Source organism: Cheilinus undulatus, linkage group 6 (genome assembly GCF_018320785.1).
Source record: "Cheilinus undulatus linkage group 6, ASM1832078v1, whole genome shotgun sequence".
In the NCBI taxonomy this organism is placed as follows: Eukaryota; Metazoa; Chordata; class Actinopteri; order Labriformes; family Labridae; genus Cheilinus; species Cheilinus undulatus.
Window position 1 is genome coordinate 28,557,545 of NC_054870.1, and position 23,886 is coordinate 28,581,430.

The window sequence follows — 23,886 nt, forward strand, 5'->3', positions numbered from 1 at the left end:
GCCTCATTCAATCCCAGAATTATTTTATGCGAGTATCAGTCTGTTTGTAAAAGCCTGAGATACAACTGGTAACGGCAGTTTGGGTCTGAATAACTTAAAATGTTGCTGTAAGCCACAGATATATCTGCATCAGCTGTTGTCTCACTTGATCAGAAGCCGTTGATTTGTTTCAGATTTGGTGGGATGACACAGGTCAAAGCACAGCAGGCCACAGGTTCAGCTCCTGATTTAAAGGGACATTACATAGTAACTGATCATATCACAGTCCAGATCACTTTAGGGCAGCAGTGCAGGACTGGAGAGAAATTTAGTCGGAAAATCTCTCTGGAAGGGGGGGATTCAAAATAAAAAAAAATAAAAAAAGACAGGCAGACCGGAGAGGTGAAAAAGAGAGGAGGAGGACAAAATCCTTCAAGTCAGGGTCGTTTCGGGTCAGTCCATAGCTGTGGGTCTCTTTGTCCCACACTGATGACCTCAGAGACCAGCTGTGATGATGTCAACATGATGGACAGTTCATTCCCGCCCACTGGCGGAGTAGGAGAACTGAGGGAAGTGCGGCCTTCTCTCGTTGTCCAGACAGTCCATACCGTCCTCGTCAACTAAAAGAGAGTTAGATGGTAAATGCCATGATAACTCACTTTTTTTCAATACATCAACTAAGAAAAAACTGAAACATTTGAAAAGATAATGAAACATTAAAAAACTGGAGTTTCTGCATAACGTCACTGTGCTGTAGATTTAAACAGAACATGATTCAATTAACAAGTGCCTCTGTGATGTGCCAATCTCCCGCTAACCAACTGATGTGCGACCTTCAAAACAAGTGGAACCTCACGTTAGCACGGAGAAACACATCACTTGCATTCATGCATAATTCAGTGTGGAAACGTCTTTATTTCAAAAGCCTGTGAAGTGCTGCATGTGGCCCTAGGACTATTACAGACCCTCGAACAGACAACGGCACTTTCTGAGTGTTTGTTTCACCAGTTAATTCAAGTGGAAATGTCTCACCCAAAGCAAGAGAAACATCACAGATAATTTGTTTAAAACTGTAATTATAGCTTTACAGACAGATTCTACTTGATATGCAGCCAATGAATAGTGTTACAACTTTTAATCAAACATTTTTATTTACAGTACATCATGATCCTCTGCAGATATGTGTACAGTTTTTTCTGCATTTTAAAGAGTTGTTTTTTTCTGTCACTCTCTTTACACTATATTTGTCTTTAAACTCATAGATATTGAAGTGAAAGTTTGTAAAGCTTAAATGAGGACAAATGTCTGAGAGTAGAGACTTACATTTCTCTGGTGGAGTGATAGTGATGGTCTGGGCTGTGAACTCCTCATCAAAGTACCTGGTGTCGGTCTCCGACGTCACCTGAGGCTTGAAGGGAGGGACCATCTGAGGCAGAGATGTGAGGCAGACAGAGAAAAAGATTAGTTCAAATTGTCTGATTAAAACAGCAGCAGATGTTGTCCAAAACATCAGAGATGCTGCAGGGAGGATGTTAAAATCTGTGTTACAAAAACCTTCAAGTAGTTGGCGGAAGACCCATCAAAAGGTCTGTCTGTGATTACAAGGGGTGGAAAGTAACTAGGTACATTTACTCAGATTACTTTAACTGAGTAGGTTTTTCATTTACTTGTACTTTTTTGTGTACATTTTAAAATCAGTATTTTTACTTTTATTTAAAGGTCACATATTATGCAAAATAAGCTTTTTCAGTCTTTTATAACAAAAATATGGGCCTTCCTTGCTTGGAAGAAAGTTCCACCCTCCTATCCTGATCTTCCTCTCAGCTCCCAGCTGACGAGAGATGAGAGCCACATCCATTTCCTCAGAGGGGTGTGGTCAGGGGCGGAGTCAGACAGCGCAAAACTTTTAAAGCCACAGACACAGAAACGGCTCATTCTGAGCAGGGCTGAAACAGAGGGTTATTTAGACATGCAAAAATGCAATACTGGAGGGTTTTTTTCAGAAACAAACTTCACAGGCATGTTTTGGGGATCTCTGAGAACAATATAAACCTGTCATAAAGGGGAAAAATATGTGATTTTTAAGTAAATTTTATTAAAGTAACTGTAGTTTACTTGAGTATAATACTTTTGTACTTTTTCTCCCTCTGTTGACTACACAGTAGCACATAGATAGAGAGAATGAAATCACATCCCAAAACAGCAAAAAACTACCACTTATCCCATTTGGGGTCACAGGGGGCTGGAGACTAAGGCAGCTGTCATTGGGCAAGGTACATACAGGACTGGTTGCGAGTCAATCGCACAGCTGAAATATACAGACAAATAATCAGGCACGCTCACATTCACATCTATGGCAAATGCAGCGTGATCAGTGAACCTAACGAGCATGTCAAAGAAAGGCCCTGACCAGGAAGCTAACCAGGAACCTCCTTGCTGTGAGGCAACAGCGCTAAGTCCTGCACCACCGTGATTGAGTGCACTAGTCATGTACGTTTTCCAGCTCTGGTGATTATCCCTTAGAACTACTAACCAAGTTGAAAACTCTTAGTTTTTAACGGTTCCTGACGAGAATTGTTAAATCAGTCATCAGAAGCAAAAACAGGCTTCAATATTGTCAGATATTTGTCAAATTCAGGACCTTGACCAATCCTATGCTCACCTATCCTTTACCATAAAGAAAGAGAGGCAAAAAGAATAAGAACAGCAATGGAAGAAGGAGGGGAAAGAGGAAAGGAAAAGATCAGAAAAAAGAAGAGACAGAGAGATGGTGAGTTGAAGGACACAGATATGAAATTAAATCAAAAGAGAGCAGGGGAGAGAGAAGAGGAACAGAAATGAAACAAAGACAGAAAAAGTGAGACAAGAAAAGTGTGGGGAAAATGAGAGGATATGAAACAAAAGACAGAGGAGAGAGAAGGAAAGGAAAATTGGACAGAAAAAAAGGAGAGAATGAGGTGAAGATCCAGAGAGGAGATGTGATTGAAGGAAGTGAAGCACCTGTCTAACATGCTGTAGGTGTTTCCACACAGGACTTCTCGTACACTTCCTGGTGTTCGACAACAGACTGATAAACCTCCAGGATACAAGATCTCACTTCTTTCATTGCCCTGAACTTTACATTGCTGCCTGCGTTCACATTGTGTTTCTTCATACGTTAAATCAGTAAACTCTGAGCACATAAAAACACAATAATCAAACATGTCTTCAGGAAACTGTAGGGAGTTAAATAACTGAAGTACATATTTTAAAAAGGTCAATCTAGTGGACATTAACATAAGTGGCTGAGTAGAATTGGGCAGCTCAAATTCCATCATCCTCACCACCATGTTACCTTCTTATCATAGACATCCTGCCAGTCAACACCAGAAAAGAAACTGTGTCTCATTATTTCTTTCGCGTCATCTGGTCCTCCACCAAGCCTATAGGAGGAGAGGATAGGATAGGATAGGAGAGGAGAGGAGAGGAGAGGAGAGGAGAGGAGAGGAGAGGAGAGGGATTAGAAAAGGCAGCAATTTATTCAAAGCAACAAACCAAACAAAGTAATCAAACAAGTGAAAGTCATACAAGTCCAGAAAGATGTATTCATTACTTTCCTCAATGAAGTAGAAAAAATAATGTCTTTTTATAGATTTAAACAGAGAGATGATGGGTAAATGCTCCAATCAGAAGACCAGAGATTAAGTTGGTTGGTGAAAGATGAAAAGCATGCCCCTATCCAGGTAATTAAGAAAATAGTTTTGCTTCATATTACACGACTGAAAGGTTCTCTCTCTGTATATATATGTCTGTCTTTAAAATCCTGTTTTTGTTGCAACATTTTACATCTAAATATTCCTTCGAACATAAAGGACAAAAAAGTCCTGTATTTCTTTCCCTTAACTTCCATTTGTCTTTATTTATGGCACGTGTGAGTTTTTCCATGTACAGTGTTTCCTTTACTAAACCTCAGTGACACGCACCGTTTGTTGGGGTCTTTGATGAGCAGGCCCGACAGCAGGGATTTGGCATCGGCTGACAGGGTACGCGGGAACTTGATGTCCTCCATGAGGATGAGCTCGAACAGCTTCTCATGGTCCTGGTTGTAGAACGGTAGCCGACCACACATCATCTCATATGTCACCACACCCAAACCCCACCAGTCCACTGCCCGTCCGTAGTCATTGTCCTCCAGGACCTAAAGAGAAAGGAAGAGTCACAGATATAGTTTGATCCTTTCTCTTTATGGGACTGTTTGTTTAATAGGACATCTGGTTTTATTCAGAATTTATTTTATTAGACAATGCCCTCAGTATTCATATTAAAGCACAGATGAGCGAGAGAAAACAACAAAGGAAAGTCAATATGTGATTTTGCTCAAGGAAAAAACTGTTAAAGCTGTCTGAGAGTAACAGAAGTGTCTGCACAAATAACAAGGACTGAGGTGTAGACAGCCACCCCCTTCTCTGTACACAGACAGAGGCAAACATCATGGGATGGCAGGTCTTCACAGGCCCCTGTTACAGTAAGGGAGTCTGCATGCTGGCGTGGCCCACCAGATGCCCTCCTCTGGTCCCTGCCAGCTCTCTCTGGCACACTGATCCCCTCCTGGCAGAGACAGAGAGGATTGTCCCTGGATGGAAAAGGCAGGAACAGCCCGCAACACAGGTCAGGGCCGCTCCAACCTCCAAGCTGGCTAGCTCAGGTACTGTACTCTGAGCTGCTGTGTAGAGTGAGAGTGTGTAAAGGGAAGAGAGGTTCTGCGAAAGAAGTCGCTCACGTATCAAAGTCTTGTGTCTGGGCTGCCTTCCTACTTCTCTTTCCTGCCTGCATTCCTTATGTCTCCTCTCTCCATCCTGTCTTATCCTGCCTCCTCCGTCCTCTAATCACTTCTTCTCTTACTCGTTCCTTCTCTTTCATCCTCTCACACGCCTGTGCGCTCACCTCTGGAAGAAAGAGGAGAAGGAAAAGAAGGCTGATGTACGAAGAGAGGTATTTTAGGTGTTTTTGGCCCTCATTAACATAATAGTCTTATTAACATGTTGTGTGTATGTGTGTGCATGCATGCTTTGGTTGACTGTGCATGTGTGTGCGTGTTTGTGTGTGACTGACAGACAGACAGAGCTGGAGAGAAGCCAGAACAGCATATGTTGTACATCTTGCCAATAATAATAACATCTCATTTACTGTTAATAATGGACCAGGCAGAGTGGACGTGAGCACCGACTAACAAAACACAAACACTTAATGCAAACATGCTCACACAAAAACATATTTTTGACATAACTATGAATTAAACAATCAAATGATACACCAAACATCATAGTATATTAGGAAATAGACTTTACATGAGCTAGTAAGTGCTGTTAGTATGTAATGAGATATTACAGATAGCACCAGGTAATAAATACAGAAGGAGCTTGGACTGAAGAGAATGGATGCTTTAAAGTCCATACAACTGACTTCTAATGCATCCTGACATTTTAACCCCACACTGGAGTACCTGAGCTTTGACTTTACAAGCTGATTAATAACTTCAGACTGGGGATGAAAGGATGCATAACAGTACAAATATAAATTGATACATACAGTATATGGATAATTTAAATCAATTAAAACAAATAATATTGCAATATTCTTTTTGCTTGTAACCAGCAGAGGGTGCTATCAGCTCTTGGCTTCTCCTGCTTAATGGCAGTAGTTGAAATGAGACATCCAAACAAGGTTGAAGTAAGTGAAGAAATGGTGGTCCAGAATGCATCTTCATTAAAACTGAGGGTATAGACACAAGGTGAGTAGAAAATGTTATGGGAAAAAAATAACAAAAACTGTGAACTGAAACAGCACAACACTGTGCTGTAAATGTATTCATTTGATTTAGGATTTGTCTTTAAAGCCTTTAAAAAAATACTTCAAAAAGGTCTCTTAAAGACATTATCAGTGCCCCTTTCTACATAGGAAAATATGCATTGCTGTATAAGTAACAGTGCAACCTCAAAGTTAAAAAGAATTATTTGTATTTTAAAATGAAAAAAAGGAAAATCTATTTTTCATATTTATTACAGATATTTACATTAATTATCAGATTTACTACTAAAATGGTTTCAACTTATTTTCTTTATTTAGAAAAATGAAAAATCATGAAATATGATAAATCAGATTGTGAATCAAGTTGTGTGACACATAAATGTGACACATTCTCTAAAGGAGACCAGTGTATCAGCACTGTTTGGCTAAACTTATGAATACTGCCTTTGGACATCTGCATTTTCACTCAGAGAAGTAGAAAAGTAGAACTCAATTCCAACCCATGTCAGAGACAGCACAATCCTCAATGTTTTTAAAACAAATTTTAAATATGCTGTTTTAAATGATGTACTGTCTTCAGTTTTTGTTTTTAATTGCATGTTTCAACATGTTCCTTCCCATGGATCACAGATTTAAATTAGCACTATAGCTTACTCTGGCACAGGAGCTGTGTTGTTCATGGCCTCCATCAAATAAACCAATATCATATTATTACATGGGTTTATCTTTGCATCCCTAGTAGGAACACACTGATAATAAATTGTTATGTCATAGGGCAAGGAGAAATGGAAAATGCAAGTTTGACTGGTGTGAACATTCAAAGGTAACATGTTAACGTAAATTAGTATATTTTTATTTCTAAAAAAGATTTAGCAAAAACAGAAGTAAAATCTTCAGTATTTCTGATCAAAGATCCAGCTTTTTAAAGTCTATGAATGCATTTATTCCCTAAATGTAGTCTGAAGTGTCTAATTATCAAGTGTCACATGAAGCTAAAGATGAGGATCTTATACACACCTTCCTCTAAATGATGTTTAATATAATTGTGCAATGAGAGCAGGTGAGAGGAAACAACAAACAGCTGCCTGTGAGTTTCCACAGCAGCCAAATAGCACAGGAAGCTGGTCATTAACTGACTGAGCTCACACACTCGGCACTTAACTGCTAATGATGCAGGCGGCTGCTTCAGAGTGTGCAAGTCAACATGTGCGTGGAAGTGAATAAGAGAGTTATGAGTGCTATTTTATGTGTGAATCCGTGCATGTGTGCGTGTGAATTTGAGCATTAAGCCGGTCACCCCGTTGGCAGATGCAGAGAGGAGCTGGGGGAAGGCAGCACGCCGCCAGCTCCAGATATACTATTGATTGGTACGGCTGGAGGGATAACACTGGCTTAGACTGCTGGGAGACTCGCAGGCACGCACACACACACAGCAGATGGAATATTTATCCACCCTCATCAAATTCATAAAGTTTTGTGAGTGATGCAAACTAGGAGGTGTTTGCTGTTGTTTCAGTCCCAGCACCTTGAGGAGGGGCACACAACCTCACAAATCCACTGACTAACACAGTGTGTGTTTTTTGAAATTCAAAGGAGCTTGCTTTTCGATGCTGATCTACAGGGCGGAGAGTCGACTTAGGTACAAAAATGTATACAAATGAGAGCTGTCCAGTTGGGCATGTATATGTATGCTCATGTTGGTGTGTTTGTGTGTCCTGGGACCAAAGAAAGTGGTGGCAGCTCGGTTGCAGGCAGGGAGCAGATTAATCCACACAGAGCCAGAATGCTGCCCCACAGCCTTAGGCAAAGAGGCATGGGACTGTGTGTATATGGGTTTGTGTAAAGTACAGTGTATATTTGAGAGAAACACAGGACAAATAAATAGGACAAGACTGAAGAAGTTTGAATGAGATAGACCAGCAGGAGAGAAGAGAGAAGAGGAGCTGTGATGAAAAGCAGCCGTGAGGGAGAAGGTCTTGTCCTGTCCTGGTCCCTGTTGGGGCAGCCATGTGGCAGAGAGATGCTGCTCGCGGGACGGGGCTTTGGCAGCCTGGACAGCACTAGATGGGATGGGACGGGCACACACAGCCTGTGGCTGTACCAGCCCAGATACCCAGCAGGCTACAGGGAACACAAAAACACGCACACAGAGACCACATAAACTCAGCACAGTGAACACACACTCGCATATTGTTGGTGTCACACAGACATGAGTGTCATCATGTGGAAGTCGATTTATGTTGACACTGTTCTGTCAGTTTTTCAGTGTTTTACTAATGACTGACTGTGCTGTTATGTTTATGAAACCCAATAAGAAAGAACACAATGCCAAACATGTACAACAAACAAAGAAAATAAAAACAAACAGACAAATACATGGAAAAAACCCAAGTCCATCCCCTTTAACACTTAAGAAAATAGCCACAAGGAAATGTGTCAAACACAAAAATATGAAAAAAACACTCTCCATGTGTTTTCTCTGATACTGTTCCATCCTTTAACAGAACCTTGCACTACTTACTGTTAATTAATCTCTCACTTATCTTTTTTTCATTATTTTTTGACAAACCTTGACACAGACAATAGCAAATCGATCTAACACTTTATAATTTCATCTGAAGAATTATTGACTTTGCAGCTTTGTGTGGCTGAGTTATCTGTGTGAGTTCAGACACAAACCTTTTTATTCACTTCTCATCTGCCCTTTCCACTGACGGCAAACATGGAGAACTGTCTGAATTTCACTCCTGTAACCCTGAAATATTTCCTCTCCCTTCTCATCTTCCTCTGTCTTCAACCCCCACCTCCCCCCTTTCTCTTTTTAATCCCGGCTACTTTGCATCTCTGTAACTTGGCTCCGAGCAAACTGTGTTATTTTTACACGCGGGCGGGCGAGCAGAGCGTGCGGGCGGGTGAGTGGCGGCGGCGGTGGTGTAGATTTCCAGGTTTTTTCCGAGCACCTTCCTCCAACCTCGCCCATCTGCCGCCATCTGCCTTGCTTTAGCCCGCACTTTCTACTGCAATCACACACACAGCATACACGCGCGCACACACATAAATGCACACAGACGCACATCCTGTGAAAAATAACCAACAGCCTCCAATCAGCTTTTGGCATGCAAAGGAAGGGACTCTAAAAAAAAAAGCACAAAAAGCTGCGCCAAATTGTCCTCCATACTTTTTTCAAGTGGGATATACACTATGCTTCTCCTCTCGTGCCTTCATCTCCACATCTCTACCACTCTGTCTCTACCACCCACAGTCCTGCATCGCTCTCGCCAGTTGATCTCTTGGCCTTCCAGTGAGGCAGCGCCGATGGCTGGACAGTGGATGACAGCAAAAAAAAAACTCTTACAAGATCTTAGTTGTGTACGTTGTGTGTATGTGTTTGTGCTGTGCCCTTCTTCAATTCAACCAACACCCTCATTCACACACATGAGCTGCATATTTACTGTTTGTCATGATTTTATGGAAATTTTCCGCCTGTGAAATCTGCAAATGAAAATGTACATACATAAATTCAACTATAAGAAGGTTTCAAGCATCCTTACATAAGGCAGGGTATTATGGGTAAGGGGTTCACATCATGCCTTGAGGTTGCGGTGTTTAAGTGAGACTGCCACAGATGCTTTTATGTACCTCAAAGCTGCAGTCAATCTGCAGAATTTACACAACTTCACAAACACTCCTCCAACTTCTATCATTTATCAACTATTATTTTAAGTTCAGCAGTCACATCTTCTTGTGTCATCTGTGAGATGCTGTCAGAAGAGCAGAGCATGATTGTGTTTTTTGTGGCATGCAAATAACATGAACATACAATAACATATAGACATGCCAGGATATGAATATACCTGCATGTGAAGCACACACAGCTTGTAAAATGATTCTGAGAAATGTGCCTTTGATGTAATGCTCCTATTTAATGCTTAGTGTACAACAAGCAAGAAGCAGCATGTAACAGCACTTACACTGGCCAAAACCTTGACTAACTTTAACTTCAGGCTTTAACTACTTCTCTAGTGACTGTGAAAGGAATAAATGCATTATATCACATAAAATGATAGAGGCAGATATGGCATTAAATTTAACTTTTCAAAACATTTAAAAGTATATATAAAGTATAATGAATATGACCTGAGAAATCAAGCTTCTTCTGCAGCAGTACCCTTAATTTAATGCATAACAGAGCAACATAATACAAAAAATAAATGGTGGTGTAGATCAAAGCTTGACGGGAGAGAGGTAGGCTGAGGAAAAGTAGATACATACTTATCCTGAATTAATTAAGGTTGTGAGAGAAAATCTTGTATAGGAAAAAAGAGGGTGTAGAGGTTCAAGGTATGAGTGAAGAAGAAAAAAGCAAAATCAAATCAAAAGAAAACCAGAGACAGAAGAAGACAGATGAGAAGGAAACAAAGAAGTTACCTCAGGTGCTAGGTACTCTGGCGTGCCACAGAAAGTCTTCATGGTAGCAGCGTCTGTGATGCCCTCTTTGCAAAGGCCAAAGTCTGTGATCTTGATGTGGCCGTCTTTGTCCAGCATCAGGTTTTCCAACTGGAAGGGAAAAAAGACAAACAAATGCTGATATCATAGGTGATATATTTCCTTTCAGCAACCCTAAAAATAAAAAGGACATTGCCCAATCAGATTTTCAATATTTGACTGGTATTTTGTGAATATATAGGTATTTACTAGATATTTTTAATAAAGCGTAGTAATAACCATATTAACACCATCACCATATTATGGTAAATATGATGCCTGGTATACGACCCACCTCCTCTCTGTAGATCTGGTTTAATCCAACACTAACGCTAAGACCGGCAGGTTAACAGACACAAGGATGGAAATGACAGAGAGCAGTGAGTTGTTGAAGTTGTTATTCAACTTTTAACTCATTTAAACATGTGAACATAACTTAAACACTAAGCACCAGCTAAAGATATCAGCCCTCCCTCATTCAGGTCAGTTAACACTGTGACTCATTAGCTAAAGTTAGATTTCAATAACCTAGCATCCAGTTTAACATTAATAAGGAGAGCTAAGAGCTGCATGAACTCTGTGACAGTGGGCTGGAAAATTACCATTGTTTTATAACAGGTAGGATACTAATGCAGAGGAAATTACTCCCATCTTTGACAAGTGGCCAAAAAACCTTAGAGGTTAAAAATGAAAAGATAGGACTCATATAACTTCCTAAGAGGTAACAGTAACCTTCACAATGTAGAGATACAAGACACAGTCCTGCTTTTTAAAAGTAAATGATATAATAGTACTAAGATATAATAGTGCTGAGAATATTAGCATTAAAATTATAAAAATGAGTACAAGTTACTATTTTCTTTTCTATATACTGAATGAATCATTGCAGGATTACTGCGGTATAAGCCTGTTGAGACAAAAACAAACTATTTACTTAACTGGAACCACATGGACATAAAATGTGAATTGTTTTACAGAGTGAAATGATATTAATAGTTTCTGTTGTGTGTTTGTTAGTAAGTTTTAACTTTTTCTCCTGACAGGACAAGGCCTGTAGGAACTAAATGCAGATGTGAAAAGGCTTGGTCATCGTTGATCTGGGTTTGACTTGCAGAAAGTCTTGTGGGATTAAATTTCCGTTTTACTTGGTCTTTATGGCCATATAACTCTAAGACATCCTTAGAGTGGGCATAGTCTGATAGTCCAGGTTGTACTGAAAAAAAGAGATGTCTAGAATTTCATGGTGCTTAAAAGGGTTGAGATTCTACAGGCTTTTTTTGCATAAGAAATACAGGCAGACCAAAAATAGCAAAAACTGTCATGGGTTTCAAGGGTTAAGTACACCTATAAGCTGTTAGAGATTATGCAGACTTTATTTATTACTAAAAGGAATAATTTCTATCTACAACTGTATTTAAGTACTGCAATAATATAAGCACATTATGCTCTTTCTTCAAAGCTCTGTTATGTCTTTTAAATATTAATTTCAGACCTATCAGTGAGGATGTAATAGGGATGTTATCAGGCAGGTAAAAGTGCTGATCTGAGTGAGGCAGGTAAATACTGGTGAAAATCCTAATGATAATGGCACCTACATGACAATAATGATCACATGTATTATTCAACATGTACAGTGCTTAACAAATTTATTAGACCACCTGTCATATTTGTCTCAAAAACCATCCAGCATCATGAAGTGCTTTAATGCTGACTCTTTCATTTTCAGTGAGCTCTCCACGTTTTACCATTTTGAACAGGAATGAGGGATTTCAAACTGAATTCACCCAAATTAATGATTAACTTGATTAACATACTAATCAAGAAATATTAATTTGTTTACTATTTTTTCAGTTTTTTTGTTAATCAGTAAATTTGAAAATTCATGGATAACAATAACAATTATATTTTAGGGTTAAAAATATCATTTTGGTTAAAGAGCTTCTACATATTGGTGTATTAACTATTGCAGAAACATAAAAAATGATTTTGATAATTACCAATGCTGTTAGTTTCGGCCAGCTGTGGCATAAACCTTTCTTTGGTTAGGGTTAGGGTGGTCTACTAAATTTGTTAAGCACTGTATAAACAGCACACAGTATGTTATAAAATGTATTTTTCAGGTTTTTTAATTGTTGTTAATTTAATAAATGATATATGTAGAGAAATAGTACTTGTTTTGGTAAGTGTACTGAACACTTGCAAAGATGTCCACGTGCCAAAATGTCTTTAAAGCTGAGCATCCAAAAAAACCATCCCTGCCTGCTATGTAACTTTCACTGCTGAAATCTGAAACATACACTGAATTATAAAACTATAATCCTGGCAATGCATTACCTTGGGCTTGCTAAAAAATGACAGGCTTAAATTAGAGAGATTTTGTCTTATGTCCAAATCAATATTCATTCATTCATGATTAAATTAAAAAAAAACTTTACTACTTTTTTAACTGAAATGCTTTGTCTGTACAGTAGAGTCAGGGTCTCACGACTTGAAGAGGAGAACAAGGACAGACAAAGTGAGGTAAAACTGTTGTGTTTTACACCAGATAGCAGCAGTACACACACCCAGACACACAAACTCCACGCAGAGGAGGGAAATAAACTTCAGGCATGTAGTGAAGCCACTCAACCTTTTAATTTTAATGGCTGAAGTGTTTTTCTCGCTCTCAGTCTGCTTTTTTCCTCCTTTCTGTTTTCTTGGCTGCTGTGAGCAGGGCCGGGGCCAAGGCTGCCAGGCAGACACTCAGACAGTGCCATCTACCTCTCTACCTCTGTGGCATCAGCACCCCCCCCCCCCTTCCTCTCCATCCTCCTCCACCTCCTACGCTTTTTTACCGCTTTATGTCTGTGTGAGCATGTCCCTGTCCTTCTCTTTAATTACCACACATCCTGAGCTACTTCTCTCCTCCTGGATGAAGGGGATTGCAAAAAAAACAAAAAGTTTTCCCTCGAACACCTCATCACTCTCATCCATGCCCCCCAACCAGCCTCCACACTGTGTTTGTGTTTACCTTGAGGTCCCGGTACACAATCTTGGCTGAATGCAGGTAGTCGAGAGCCGAGACGATCTCGGCGCCGTAGAAGCGCGTGCGCTCCTCTGAGAACACTCGCTCTCTGGACAAATGGAAAAACAGCTGCGGGAGAAGGAGGGAGGCAAAGGGATGGTGAGAGTAAGAGAGGGCGGGGGAGAGAGAGAGAGAGAGGGGAGAGACAGCAGGGACGGCACAGCAATAATTACTGATTTATTGGAGGAAATTAGCACAACACAAACTGGCTGCCCGCACCATATTGAGATGATAGATAGCGGAGGGGAGGGTGAGCAGGGGCTGTATGTTGAGATGAGGTTGGGTGGGTGTGGAGTGGGGGGCTGCCGGGTGGAGGCGCTCGGCAGCTGGCGCCTCATCTAGCAGCCCCCCCTCTCAGCGCACACACTGTCATACCTCTTCCACGTTACCCTCTGGGCTTGGTTGGCACGGTGCTGGCGTGGGGTTAGGCGACGGGGGCCAAATTAAGGGTTTAATCAATACACCAGTCTAGTTAAAGACAGGCCGACCGCCACGGCCACCATCACTCCCCCTCTCCCTTCCCACCAGCCTCAAATGCAGCACTCATTAGTGGCCTAACTGGCCTTGCCCCTTGAGCCTCCATCTTCATTCACTCCATTCTTGTATCCATTTTTGGCAAGAAGCTCATTTTCTTACTTTAAAGAGTACACAACTCGTTTTTTGTTTTCCCAGGTGGCTTGACCTCCTGTTTCTCCTCTGTCATGCCGTTTTTCTGCACACCACACATTTCCTTTATCTCTCCTTTTCTCTTCCTCTCTCTTCTGTTGTCCCCTGGACATCGGTTGTCAACTTGTCACACAGCTACACATGTCGCACCAAAATGACACCAGCCTGCTGCGGCACACCAGACCAGCCGTACAAATTACCCATGAGGCCAAGGGGCACGCATCCCTCCATTAATTGTTCAGGGAGGTTTGCATATGGCCGCTGGAGTGATGCTCATAGACCACCTTGCTCAAACAGTGTGTGCGTGTGTAAAGTGTGTGTGAGGTGGGGTAACACGACAGGTGGGCCTTCATCAGTGTACTGGCAGCTGTGGCTGTGGCAGGTTTGTGATAGGTTGTGTATGTGTGTACACGAGTGTGTGTGCCTGTTTGTGAGGCATCTTTGGTCACAATTTGTCCACTGAGGTAACATTTTGCTGTGTGTGTGTGTCAGACTGAGTTTGTCTGCTGGTGTTCTGTGTGTGTGCTCAGGCCTGGCGCTGGCTGAACTTCCTAACTAACTGGGAGGGGAGCAGGTGACAGTTACACTGAGGGAATGAACCAAGATTGCAAAAAACGGCCCGATTAAAAACCTGAGAAGTGGTGGAATCCAAACTCATTTCATCTCCGACTGTCATTCTGGCTATATCTGCCCCATAGGTGTGTTCATAAATAGACACGAACAGGAGACGGATGGAACGGGAAAGAGAGACAAGGAGGCGAGCCAGAGGCCAGTTGGTTGGCAAATTAACTGTGTTAGACAGCAATCGAACACTCAAACTTTAGCAGCTCTTTGAGTGTTTTCATGTCTTTTAATTCCTTTTCTGAATTGCTGTTTCAGAGTCACACACCATCAGTTTAACTTAATTGTTCATCGCAAAAATGTGTATGATTCTGTGAGACACATTTGTAAGCCAAGTAGTTTCAGGAGGCCTTATGGAAAAGAATTCCACGCAACTACTTTACATTAGAAGTGTTCTATTTAGGGGTGCACGGTAACTATCGGGCCGATAGTTATCGGGCTGATAACAGGAAATTATTACGTCATTCTTATCGGTCCGATATCATTACGACGAGCCCCGATAACATATATATTTGTTTTCTTTCTCACGAGACTACACATTCCGAAACAGCAGGTGGCGCCACAGTACACGACCTGCTATTAAAGCACCAAAGAAGAGAAAGTCACAGCCCCTGTGCTAAAATGCTAACAACACGGTGGCGTTATTCAGTATTTACGGGGAGGATAAAAGAACCGTATGTGTAGAATTTGCCCTGCAAAAGTCGCAAAGAATAGAAAGAATTCCTCGACGGATCTTATAAGTCACTTAAGAGTCATCATCCTAACGACGTTAAAACGAAGCGGCAGCAGCCACTAGCCTCAGCCGCGGGCATTAGCAGGCATTGAAAACTGCAGAAAGCTTGCAAGAGCCAAAAGGTGCACCTTTATAACAAAATCAGTCAGACACTCTCCTGATCCATCGCTACTTTCATAGACGTATACTCGCCTGCTCTGTTTGACGTGGTTTCATTCAGTCTGATCGACGTAATGAACAGAAGTTAGCCACAGACCACGGTGTACTTTATATTCTTAACCTATCTCTGACATGACTTATGTCAGTGCATATTCTTAATCTTTATGGAAAACATCAGCTTGCTTTTATTCTGGCTTAAGCAAAAACAAACAAACAAACAAACAAAAAAAAAAAACAGACCCCTAAATATCTCCATTTGTTAAGCATAACAGCCTGTTATCATTTGGTTTTATGGGGGGAAACCGTCTGTCAGTTGTTTGTGTATGTTGTACTTGGTACACAAATGTTTAACTAAAAAAAAGTTAACTGTAATAGTTATAAAGTCAGAATAGTTCTTTGTTTTTTGAAAAACATGAGTGATATTAGTTAAAATTAGTTATAAATATCTTTGCTCACTACATATTAACCCCTTCTTACCCCCAGATGTGCATAAACACATCAAATAAACTCCTTTTGTTAAATCAACAATTGAAAAAAATATATCGGTTATTATCGCTTGGGGGATAACAGTCTCTGCTCATGAGGTGAAAGGTTATTCATGTTCAGATTCATTAATTTATGTGACTCAGACCATGATCACATGTAGACTGAACATGGCACATGTTATGTCAACTTTACTCTCCAGTAACCTTGCAAAGCTGATGAATTGGCCATATTCCATGTCATTCATCAGCTAGATCAATTGGAAAACTCCAATCTTACTACTATAATTGGAGAGCAGTCTGTCTGTGTGGCTTTGCAAACCTCCCTGTTGCTCCAGTTGTCATTCATACCTCTCAGAGGACTTCTTGGGTATACTGGTTCGAAACCTGAACCACGACAAAATAATAAATATGTCTACATGTTCTATAAAATCCAAAATTACAGTGCTGGTTCTGGCTTCATTCCCCCCCTACACGTCCCCATCCACCAATACGGCTGACGTGCTGATGTACAGTGAACGTATTGCGTCACTGCCTGTTTGTGCTATTGCTCTGTTGTGCTTCTCTGCATGTAGATCGAGCTACAGTTACATTTTTCACTCTTTCCAATAATAATCGCTACTGTTGTATAGCTGTCAGGTATGTATGTGTGTTTAGGTGTACATATAGTTAACTACAAGCACCCTCACGGTTTAGCTGCTTTTCTCTTAGCCTCCCTATGTGTATTTACTAGCAGAAAAAAGTACTTTATTTACCCTCAAATGCAGCTAAATGAACCAGCAGAGAAGCAGGAAACATGGCACACAACCAAAGATCTGCTGTGCCACACTGGCACATAGACATACACACCACACACAGAAGCAGCACACCTGCACACACACAAGTAATACATGTGGTGTGGCAGAGGTTTTATTGTCATATGTTGAATTTCAGCATTGGGCTTGGTTTTGGGCTGGTTTGGGCTAGTCTGAATAATTTGTGCCTGATCTAAGAATGCATAGACCAATCTGTGTCATTTGAGGAGAATTAGGCAGTAGTTACAGGTAGGGTTTAGTTGTACTGCAACCAGGTAAATAATGGCAACTGGTGATCAGCGGGGATGTAGCTATAGCAGCAGTTTTTAAATCAGAACTTAGGCACATTTCTTCAATGCCTTTCTATGACCTACATAAGCAAAGATGACTATTATCAGCAAGGATGAATATTACTTAATGATTATTTTTAATGCATGAAACTGGCGGCTTGGGGTAAGTCATGACGGACACGTTTGGTTGAATGCCACCATTTCACACAGTCACTGGTTAAACAATAACACTTAAACAGCTATGAGGTATGGCTATTAAAAACAAGACTAATGCTGTAATACATTTTTAATGAACATTTTTCAGTGTCTTTCTTCTTCAATATACTCCCCTTCTGCATCAAAACAATGCTGTATTTGAGTCTCCCACTGTTCAAAGCAGTGCAGTAGGTGTTCTTTTCGCTCTTTTCTTAACTTCTGACACAGACTCACAATGTGTTCCTTTGAGCCCTTCTACATGTTGTACAAAAAAACAAATTCTGTTGCCTGATGTTTGACGCAGATTTCGGTTTAGGAGCCTGATTACTGTCAGTTGGTGAGGTGAGGTTGTGGTTAAACTGGCTGATTGGAGGAGTAGAAGATGTGTGTTTGTGTCTTACCTCTCCTCCATTCACATACTCCATGACGAAACAGAGGCGGTCTTTAGTCTGGAATGAATATTTCAATGACTGTAAAGAGAAACACAAACATAATGTTATATATGTCTAAACAGCTTTTCTATCTGCTGTACAGTCCAATGTTTACTGTTCCTGTATATTTTTCTTATACTTAAGCTGCCATGGCACAGTCACAACATTAATATTACGGTACAATGTTAGTTAGATTCATCCCCCAGTATGTACATAACTGTAACCAAACAAGTGCTAACTAAAAGGATGTACATGTTAACTGACATGCTAGTTTTATTTTTGTAACTGCAAAGACAAAGTTGCAAATAATGATGACTTGTATCAAATCTTGTTTTATATTTAATCAAAGAGGAGATAATGTACGCGTGTCCAATATGCACATGTTGTGCAAAGCCAGTGATGACAATAAGTGAACAATTTTGTACGCAGCCAGAAGTCTGTTCCTTTTTTTAGTTAGTGAGCAACAAAACGTGATCATTTATGCCTTTATTTACTCATTCAATGAAAGGTTTGTGTGCATCTTCTTTGGAGTGAGAAAGCTGCTAAACAAAAGAACAGTTGCTCAGTAGTTTTTGTGGCTGCAGGTGCGACAGGGGTAAACTCAAATGTGAACTGTAATTGCCTTCACAACAGTGTGTGTGTGAACATTGTGTGATAAAAATGAGTAGCTGCTAAGGTTTGGATGTTTACATCAAAGGCTGAGTGTACAGCTAACAGATGCACCCGTTAATGTACAACAATATGGTTCCTCACTCATAATTAGCCTCGAGAGACTCAGGTATGTATAGGATCAATATGCTGTTTGTGTGTATGTGTGTGTGGATGCATGTGGCATTCACTTCTACAGATGTCAGTTCATTTGCATACACAAATATGTCTAAATTTAAGCTGCGTGTGTTTTGTGTACATAAGGTACTTACAGTGAGAAAGGGGTGTCTGGTGTTTTTAAGCACTCTGCTCTCTGTGAGTGTATGAGCCACTTCATCCTGCACAGAGAGGGTAAAAACATTTTCATTAAAACAACCACATGAGAAGATAGCTGAAGAGTACTCCATGAAATGCATTAAATACACTGGATATTGACACCTAACTCTGGACCTACAGGGTGAGAAAAACTTTAACATAAAGACTGATCAGTAGATGAATATCCGCTGTACTGACCTTGGCTATGATGACTTCCTTTTTGAGGATTTTCATGGCGTAATATTTCCCGCTTGCCTTTTCTCGGACGAGAATAACTTTGCCGAAGGTCCCCTTTCCAAGCAGCTTAAGGTAATCAAAGTCACTCATTGTCTTTGGAGGAAAAGAGAAGATCATTGCCAGGGATATAGCTATGCTTATAGTGAAATAATTGTCATATTAGTATAAATGGCAATCTCTCAAGCATGGACAGAGCAAATCTGGTCTCCATGAAGATACATATTGGACCCGTTCTTTTTTTTTTTTTTTTTTACAATATTTTTGGGGGGGATTTTTTCCCCTTTATTTTTCTAGGACAGCTGAAGAGAGACAGGATACATTGGGAGTAAGAGGTGGGGGAAGACATGCACCAAACAGCGCAGAGACCAGGGAACAATCCTGTGACCAGGGGACGAGAGACTACATCCTCTATATAAGGGTACATGGTCTAGTCTTCAAGCACTGGAGGATCCAGCTGTAACCACTTCCTGGTTAGGGCCTTCTTTCCTCCCTCATGTAATATACTCATTAGCCATAAATTTCATGCATAAAATTTCAGGTTTTGAAATACGCCACTCCATATTCAGGGATTAAGCTACAACAGGTGATCTGCATGATAAGGGCTATTGTTGGTGCGCATCCCAATGATTAAAGATTAATATTAATCCACCTTTACAGTCATGGATGAAAGTACTGGCACCTATGGAATTTTTCCAGAAAACACACCATTTCTCCCAGAAATTGTTGCAATAACAAATGCTTTTGGTATACACATGTTTATTTTCCTTTATGTGCATTGGTACAACACAAAAAAAACCAGGAGAAACTAGAAAAGCACTCAGAGAGCGCAGACCTCCGCCATTAGCCTTATCTCCCAAAAGTGAAGAATCCTTCAAGAAATTCCTGGATCCAGACAGTGATCCGGATCAGTCCCAAAATCGAATTGGTTCTTCCTTATGCCATTTCTGAAATTTTCTGAAAATTTAATCAAAATCCGTCTATAACTTTTTGAGTTATGTTTTTAACAAACTAACAAACAAACTAACTAACAAACAAACCCTCCCAATCACATAACCTCCTTGATGGAGGAAAAAGTCAAAATTGACAGAATTTTACACAAAACTCAAAAAACTGTAGGTAAATCATTTTATTTCAAGCATATGATGCTCATTTAAACTCACCTGTGGCAAGTAACAAGTGCTGGCAATCTAGAAATCACACTGAAGTCAGTTAGAATGTATAAAAGTTGACTCCACCTTTGTGTTTTGTTTCTGTGTGTCACACCAAGCATGGAGAAGAGAAAGAAGAGCCAAGAATCGTCTGAGGACTTAAGAAGCAAAATGGTGGAAAAATATGAAAAATCTCAAGGTAACAAGACCATCTTCAGAGATCTTGAAATTCATTTGTCCACTGTGCGTAATATAATCAAGAAGTTTATAACCCATTGAACTGTGGCTAATCTCCCTGGATGTGGACAGAAGAGAAAAATTGGCAAAACAATACAACACAGGATAGTTGGAATGGTGGATAAACATCCTCAGTCAACTTCCACACAAATTCAGGCTTTCCTGCAGACTGAGGGTGCAAAAGTGTCAGCTCGGACAATACTACTCATCTGAATGAGATGAAGCGCTATGGCAGGAGACCGAGGAGAACCCCACTGCTGACAAAGAAACATAAAAAAGTCAGACTAGAGTGTGCAAAAATGTACCTGAGTAAGCCTCAATCCTTTTGGGAGAACATTTTGTGGATGGATGAGACTAAGGTAGAGCTTTTTGGAAAGCACATCATTCTACTGTTTACAGAAAACAGAATGAGGCCTACAAAGAAAAGAACACAGTACCTACAGTCAAACACGTTCGAAGATGTTTTGGGCTAGTTTTGCTGCCTCTGGCACCAGGTGCCTTGGCTGCGTGCAAGGAATCATGAAATCTGGAGACTATCAGAAGACTTTGGGCCGCGATGTAGGGCCTAGTGTCAGAAAGCTGGGTCTGTGTCGGAGGTCACGGGTGTTCCAGCAGGACAATAACCCGAAACATACCTCAAAAAGCAACAATAAATGGTTGGAGACAAAGCACTGAAGAGTTCTGAAGTGGCCAACAATGAGTCTGCATCTAAATCCCATTGAACACCTATGAAGAGATCTCAAAATTGCTGTTGCAAGAAGCACCCTTCAAATCTGAGAGACCTGGAGCAGTTTGCAAAACAAGAATGGTGCAAAATTCCAGTTGAGAGGTGTAAGAAGCTAGTTGATGGTTATAGGAAGCGATTGGTTTCAGTTATTTTTCCCAAGGTTGTGCAACCAAATATTAAGTTGAGGGTGCCAACAATTTTGTCTGGCGGATTTTTTGAGTTTTGCGTAAAATTCTGTCAATTTTGGCTTTTTTCTTCTGTTTTTTTGTGTTGTTCCAACGCACATAAATGCAATAACATGTGTATACCAAAAACATTTGTAATCGCAACAATTTCTGGGAGAAATGGTGTATTTTCTTGAAAAATTCCAGGGGTGCCAATACTTCCGTCCATGATTGTAGATGACCTTAAGTATCTGATTGGGGGATCGTTCACCAGTTTACTGATCATGGGCAGCTTGCTAGTGTGATAGAAATGTACAAATAATAATAATAATAATATTAAAAAATTAATTTAAAAAGAGCTACAAATAGGCTATTCTTTGGCAGATATCATCTTTTTTGTAAACTCTGTATGTGTGGTGTACATAAAAAATGTAACCCTACATTGTGTTTTTTTCTCATCACAAATGTCAGAATACTGGGTTTATTAAAGAATTTGCCTATCCTTCGAAAATGTGTCGCAACAAACACTGATGTCAGGGGGTAATTCACAAAATTATCCCCAGCAAATCCGAATCTCATGGCAATATTGTTTTAGAGAATTAGGGTTGAGTTTGTCTGTGTGAGTGACTGTGTGTTACCTTGCGTTTGTGGTGTGTGGTGGAGATGTCCATCTCCTCTTCGACCATGTTGTCGATGTTGGAGGTGGGGCTGCACTGGATCCGTTCCTCCTCCTGTCTCTGCAGCTTGTCAGCCACCATCTGGATGGCCTCCGTCCACTCATCTCTGAGTTCACAACAACAGAGCAAAGTTTAGGGAAGCACTGACACTAATGCATGGTTCTTTAATGTAAGTGCAGCCATTACTACAGCTGCTACAGTTTGTTGTTTGACAGTTTAATGCAGCATTTACAATCATCAGCTTAAAATTTGAATATTTTTCTGAAGCAAAAGCTAAATAAAACACTAGTTTGTTTCTTTATTGATTTATTCCATTAGGATGGCTTGAAATGTGGCAGTTTAGATAGTTTGAAGGGAGGTTTAGTTTCTAAAAAAGTTATACTAGCAATCTGAATTGATTGCCTTGGCTACAGTAAAAATATAAAAGCATTTTTACATTATTTTATATTTTAAAAACATTAAAACCCCTGTGGAGAATTTTTAACTGACTGCAATCAATATTGTTGATGCTTACTGACCTACAACTTTTCTTGCAGCAAGAAAAGCTTTTTTAATGTGTCATATGAGACAAATTACAGCCTGATGCAGAAACAGTCTTTGATTAAATTTTCCGTTGCAAATGTTTAGTGAGTGACACATTTTAACAATTACAAGAATGCAGGATAAACTTTTTTTTGTCAGAAAACACTACTTCTTTATGTACAGGACAAGATAAGGGAAGGAATAAGGTACACAGCTTTGTTCCATTATAAGTGTCAAAAAACTCAAGTTCCTCACAGATGCTTCAATTCAGAAACTGTTCAGCCAATTAACCGAACAGGTGATGCTGAGGTAACCTGGCATGCATGTTTCAAACATCCATCTGGAAAATCACTGATACACAGCATTTGGTAAAGGGCAGAGCCTTTGAAAAAAAAACTCTTGAGGGTGATTGGATGAACGTTCTGTCACATCTTTACGGGCCAATCAGAGCAATAAAATACATGACGTAGCCGCCAGCAAGCTGAGCCCCTACCAAGGGAGTGAACTAACGCGAACCATGGCATCTGCAGACATGTCAGTACACGACTTTTGTTGTTTTTGAAGAGAACACAACTAACTCACTGCTATTCTTTGTTCTTCTTTTAATGAAGAAATGTTGTCAAGTTCTGATAAAATGGGCGCTTTAGCAGCATCCATGCTAATCTCTTCCGCCAAAATTGCACCAGCCTCTTGTTGCTGCTTGCTTACATCACAACTCTGCCGCGCCCGAATGTACTGCCCCCTCGTCGCTGATTGGTCCTGTCACTTTCTAACTGTGCCCAAACAGTTCAGACGGGAGCTTTGCAAGATGGATTCGCCAGTGAGAAACACGGAAATGGGAGTGTCCATCTGCTTTGCAAGGTTAATGCTGAGGTACTTCGTATAAAAAAGTGCATTCAGAACATAGTCACCCTTCACTTTTTTATTTGATGTTGCAGTCTGATGCTAGTCACGAAAAAAATCAATTTTATCATGATTAATATACGCTCAGCACCCCATAATGCAGTGAAAACTGAATTTTATAATAATAATAAAAATTATAACTTTATTTGTATAGGACTTTTAAAAACATGGGTTTACAAAGTGCTTTGACAAGTGCAGAAGCAAGCAGAAGAACAAAGCAACAACCCAAAGAAAAGATAAGAAGACAGAACGTGACATGCAGACAACATCAGCAGAATCCACACATTTAAAGAAACTAAATTTTAGAACTTTTGCAAATTAAATACAAACAAAGTTGTTGGAGTTGCAAACTCCAAGCAGGCTTTCATGTGTTTTGCACTGAGGGAAGGTTTCCATCTAGACACTGCCATAAGCCCAGATCTGTGGATGGCTGCAGCAGTGGTTGTCCTTCTGGAACATTGCATCATTTCCACAGAGGATCTCCAGAGCTCAGTCAGACTGATCATCAGGTTGCAAATGGCCACTGTGCTCTTGGAAAGTTTCAGTACCAAAAGAATTTTTGTAGCCTTCCCCAGATCCGTGCCTTGCAACAGTCCTGTCTCTGAACTCTGCAGGCAGTTCG

General features: G+C 40.4%; 1 protein-coding gene across 2 annotated transcripts in view; it reads right to left on the reverse strand.

The window, feature by feature from the left end:
* Positions 1 to 460: 460 nt before the first annotated feature.
* Positions 461 to 23,886, reverse strand: part of akt3a (v-akt murine thymoma viral oncogene homolog 3a) — an 88,122-nt gene continuing 64,696 nt past the window's right edge. For both annotated transcript variants that reach the window (XM_041789341.1, XM_041789340.1), the window contains exons 5-14: positions 21,801 to 21,945; positions 18,848 to 18,979; positions 18,607 to 18,672; positions 17,657 to 17,725; positions 13,262 to 13,384; positions 10,195 to 10,323; positions 3,942 to 4,156; positions 3,314 to 3,401; positions 1,303 to 1,405; positions 461 to 599 (exon numbers count right to left, since the gene is read on the reverse strand). In XM_041789341.1, coding sequence (XP_041645275.1) covers positions 514 to 599; positions 1,303 to 1,405; positions 3,314 to 3,401; positions 3,942 to 4,156; positions 10,195 to 10,323; positions 13,262 to 13,384; positions 17,657 to 17,725; positions 18,607 to 18,672; positions 18,848 to 18,979; positions 21,801 to 21,945 — 1,156 coding nt within the window. In that variant the 3' untranslated portion in view covers positions 461 to 513. The remainder of the gene's footprint in view (positions 600 to 1,302; positions 1,406 to 3,313; positions 3,402 to 3,941; positions 4,157 to 10,194; positions 10,324 to 13,261; positions 13,385 to 17,656; positions 17,726 to 18,606; positions 18,673 to 18,847; positions 18,980 to 21,800; positions 21,946 to 23,886) is intronic.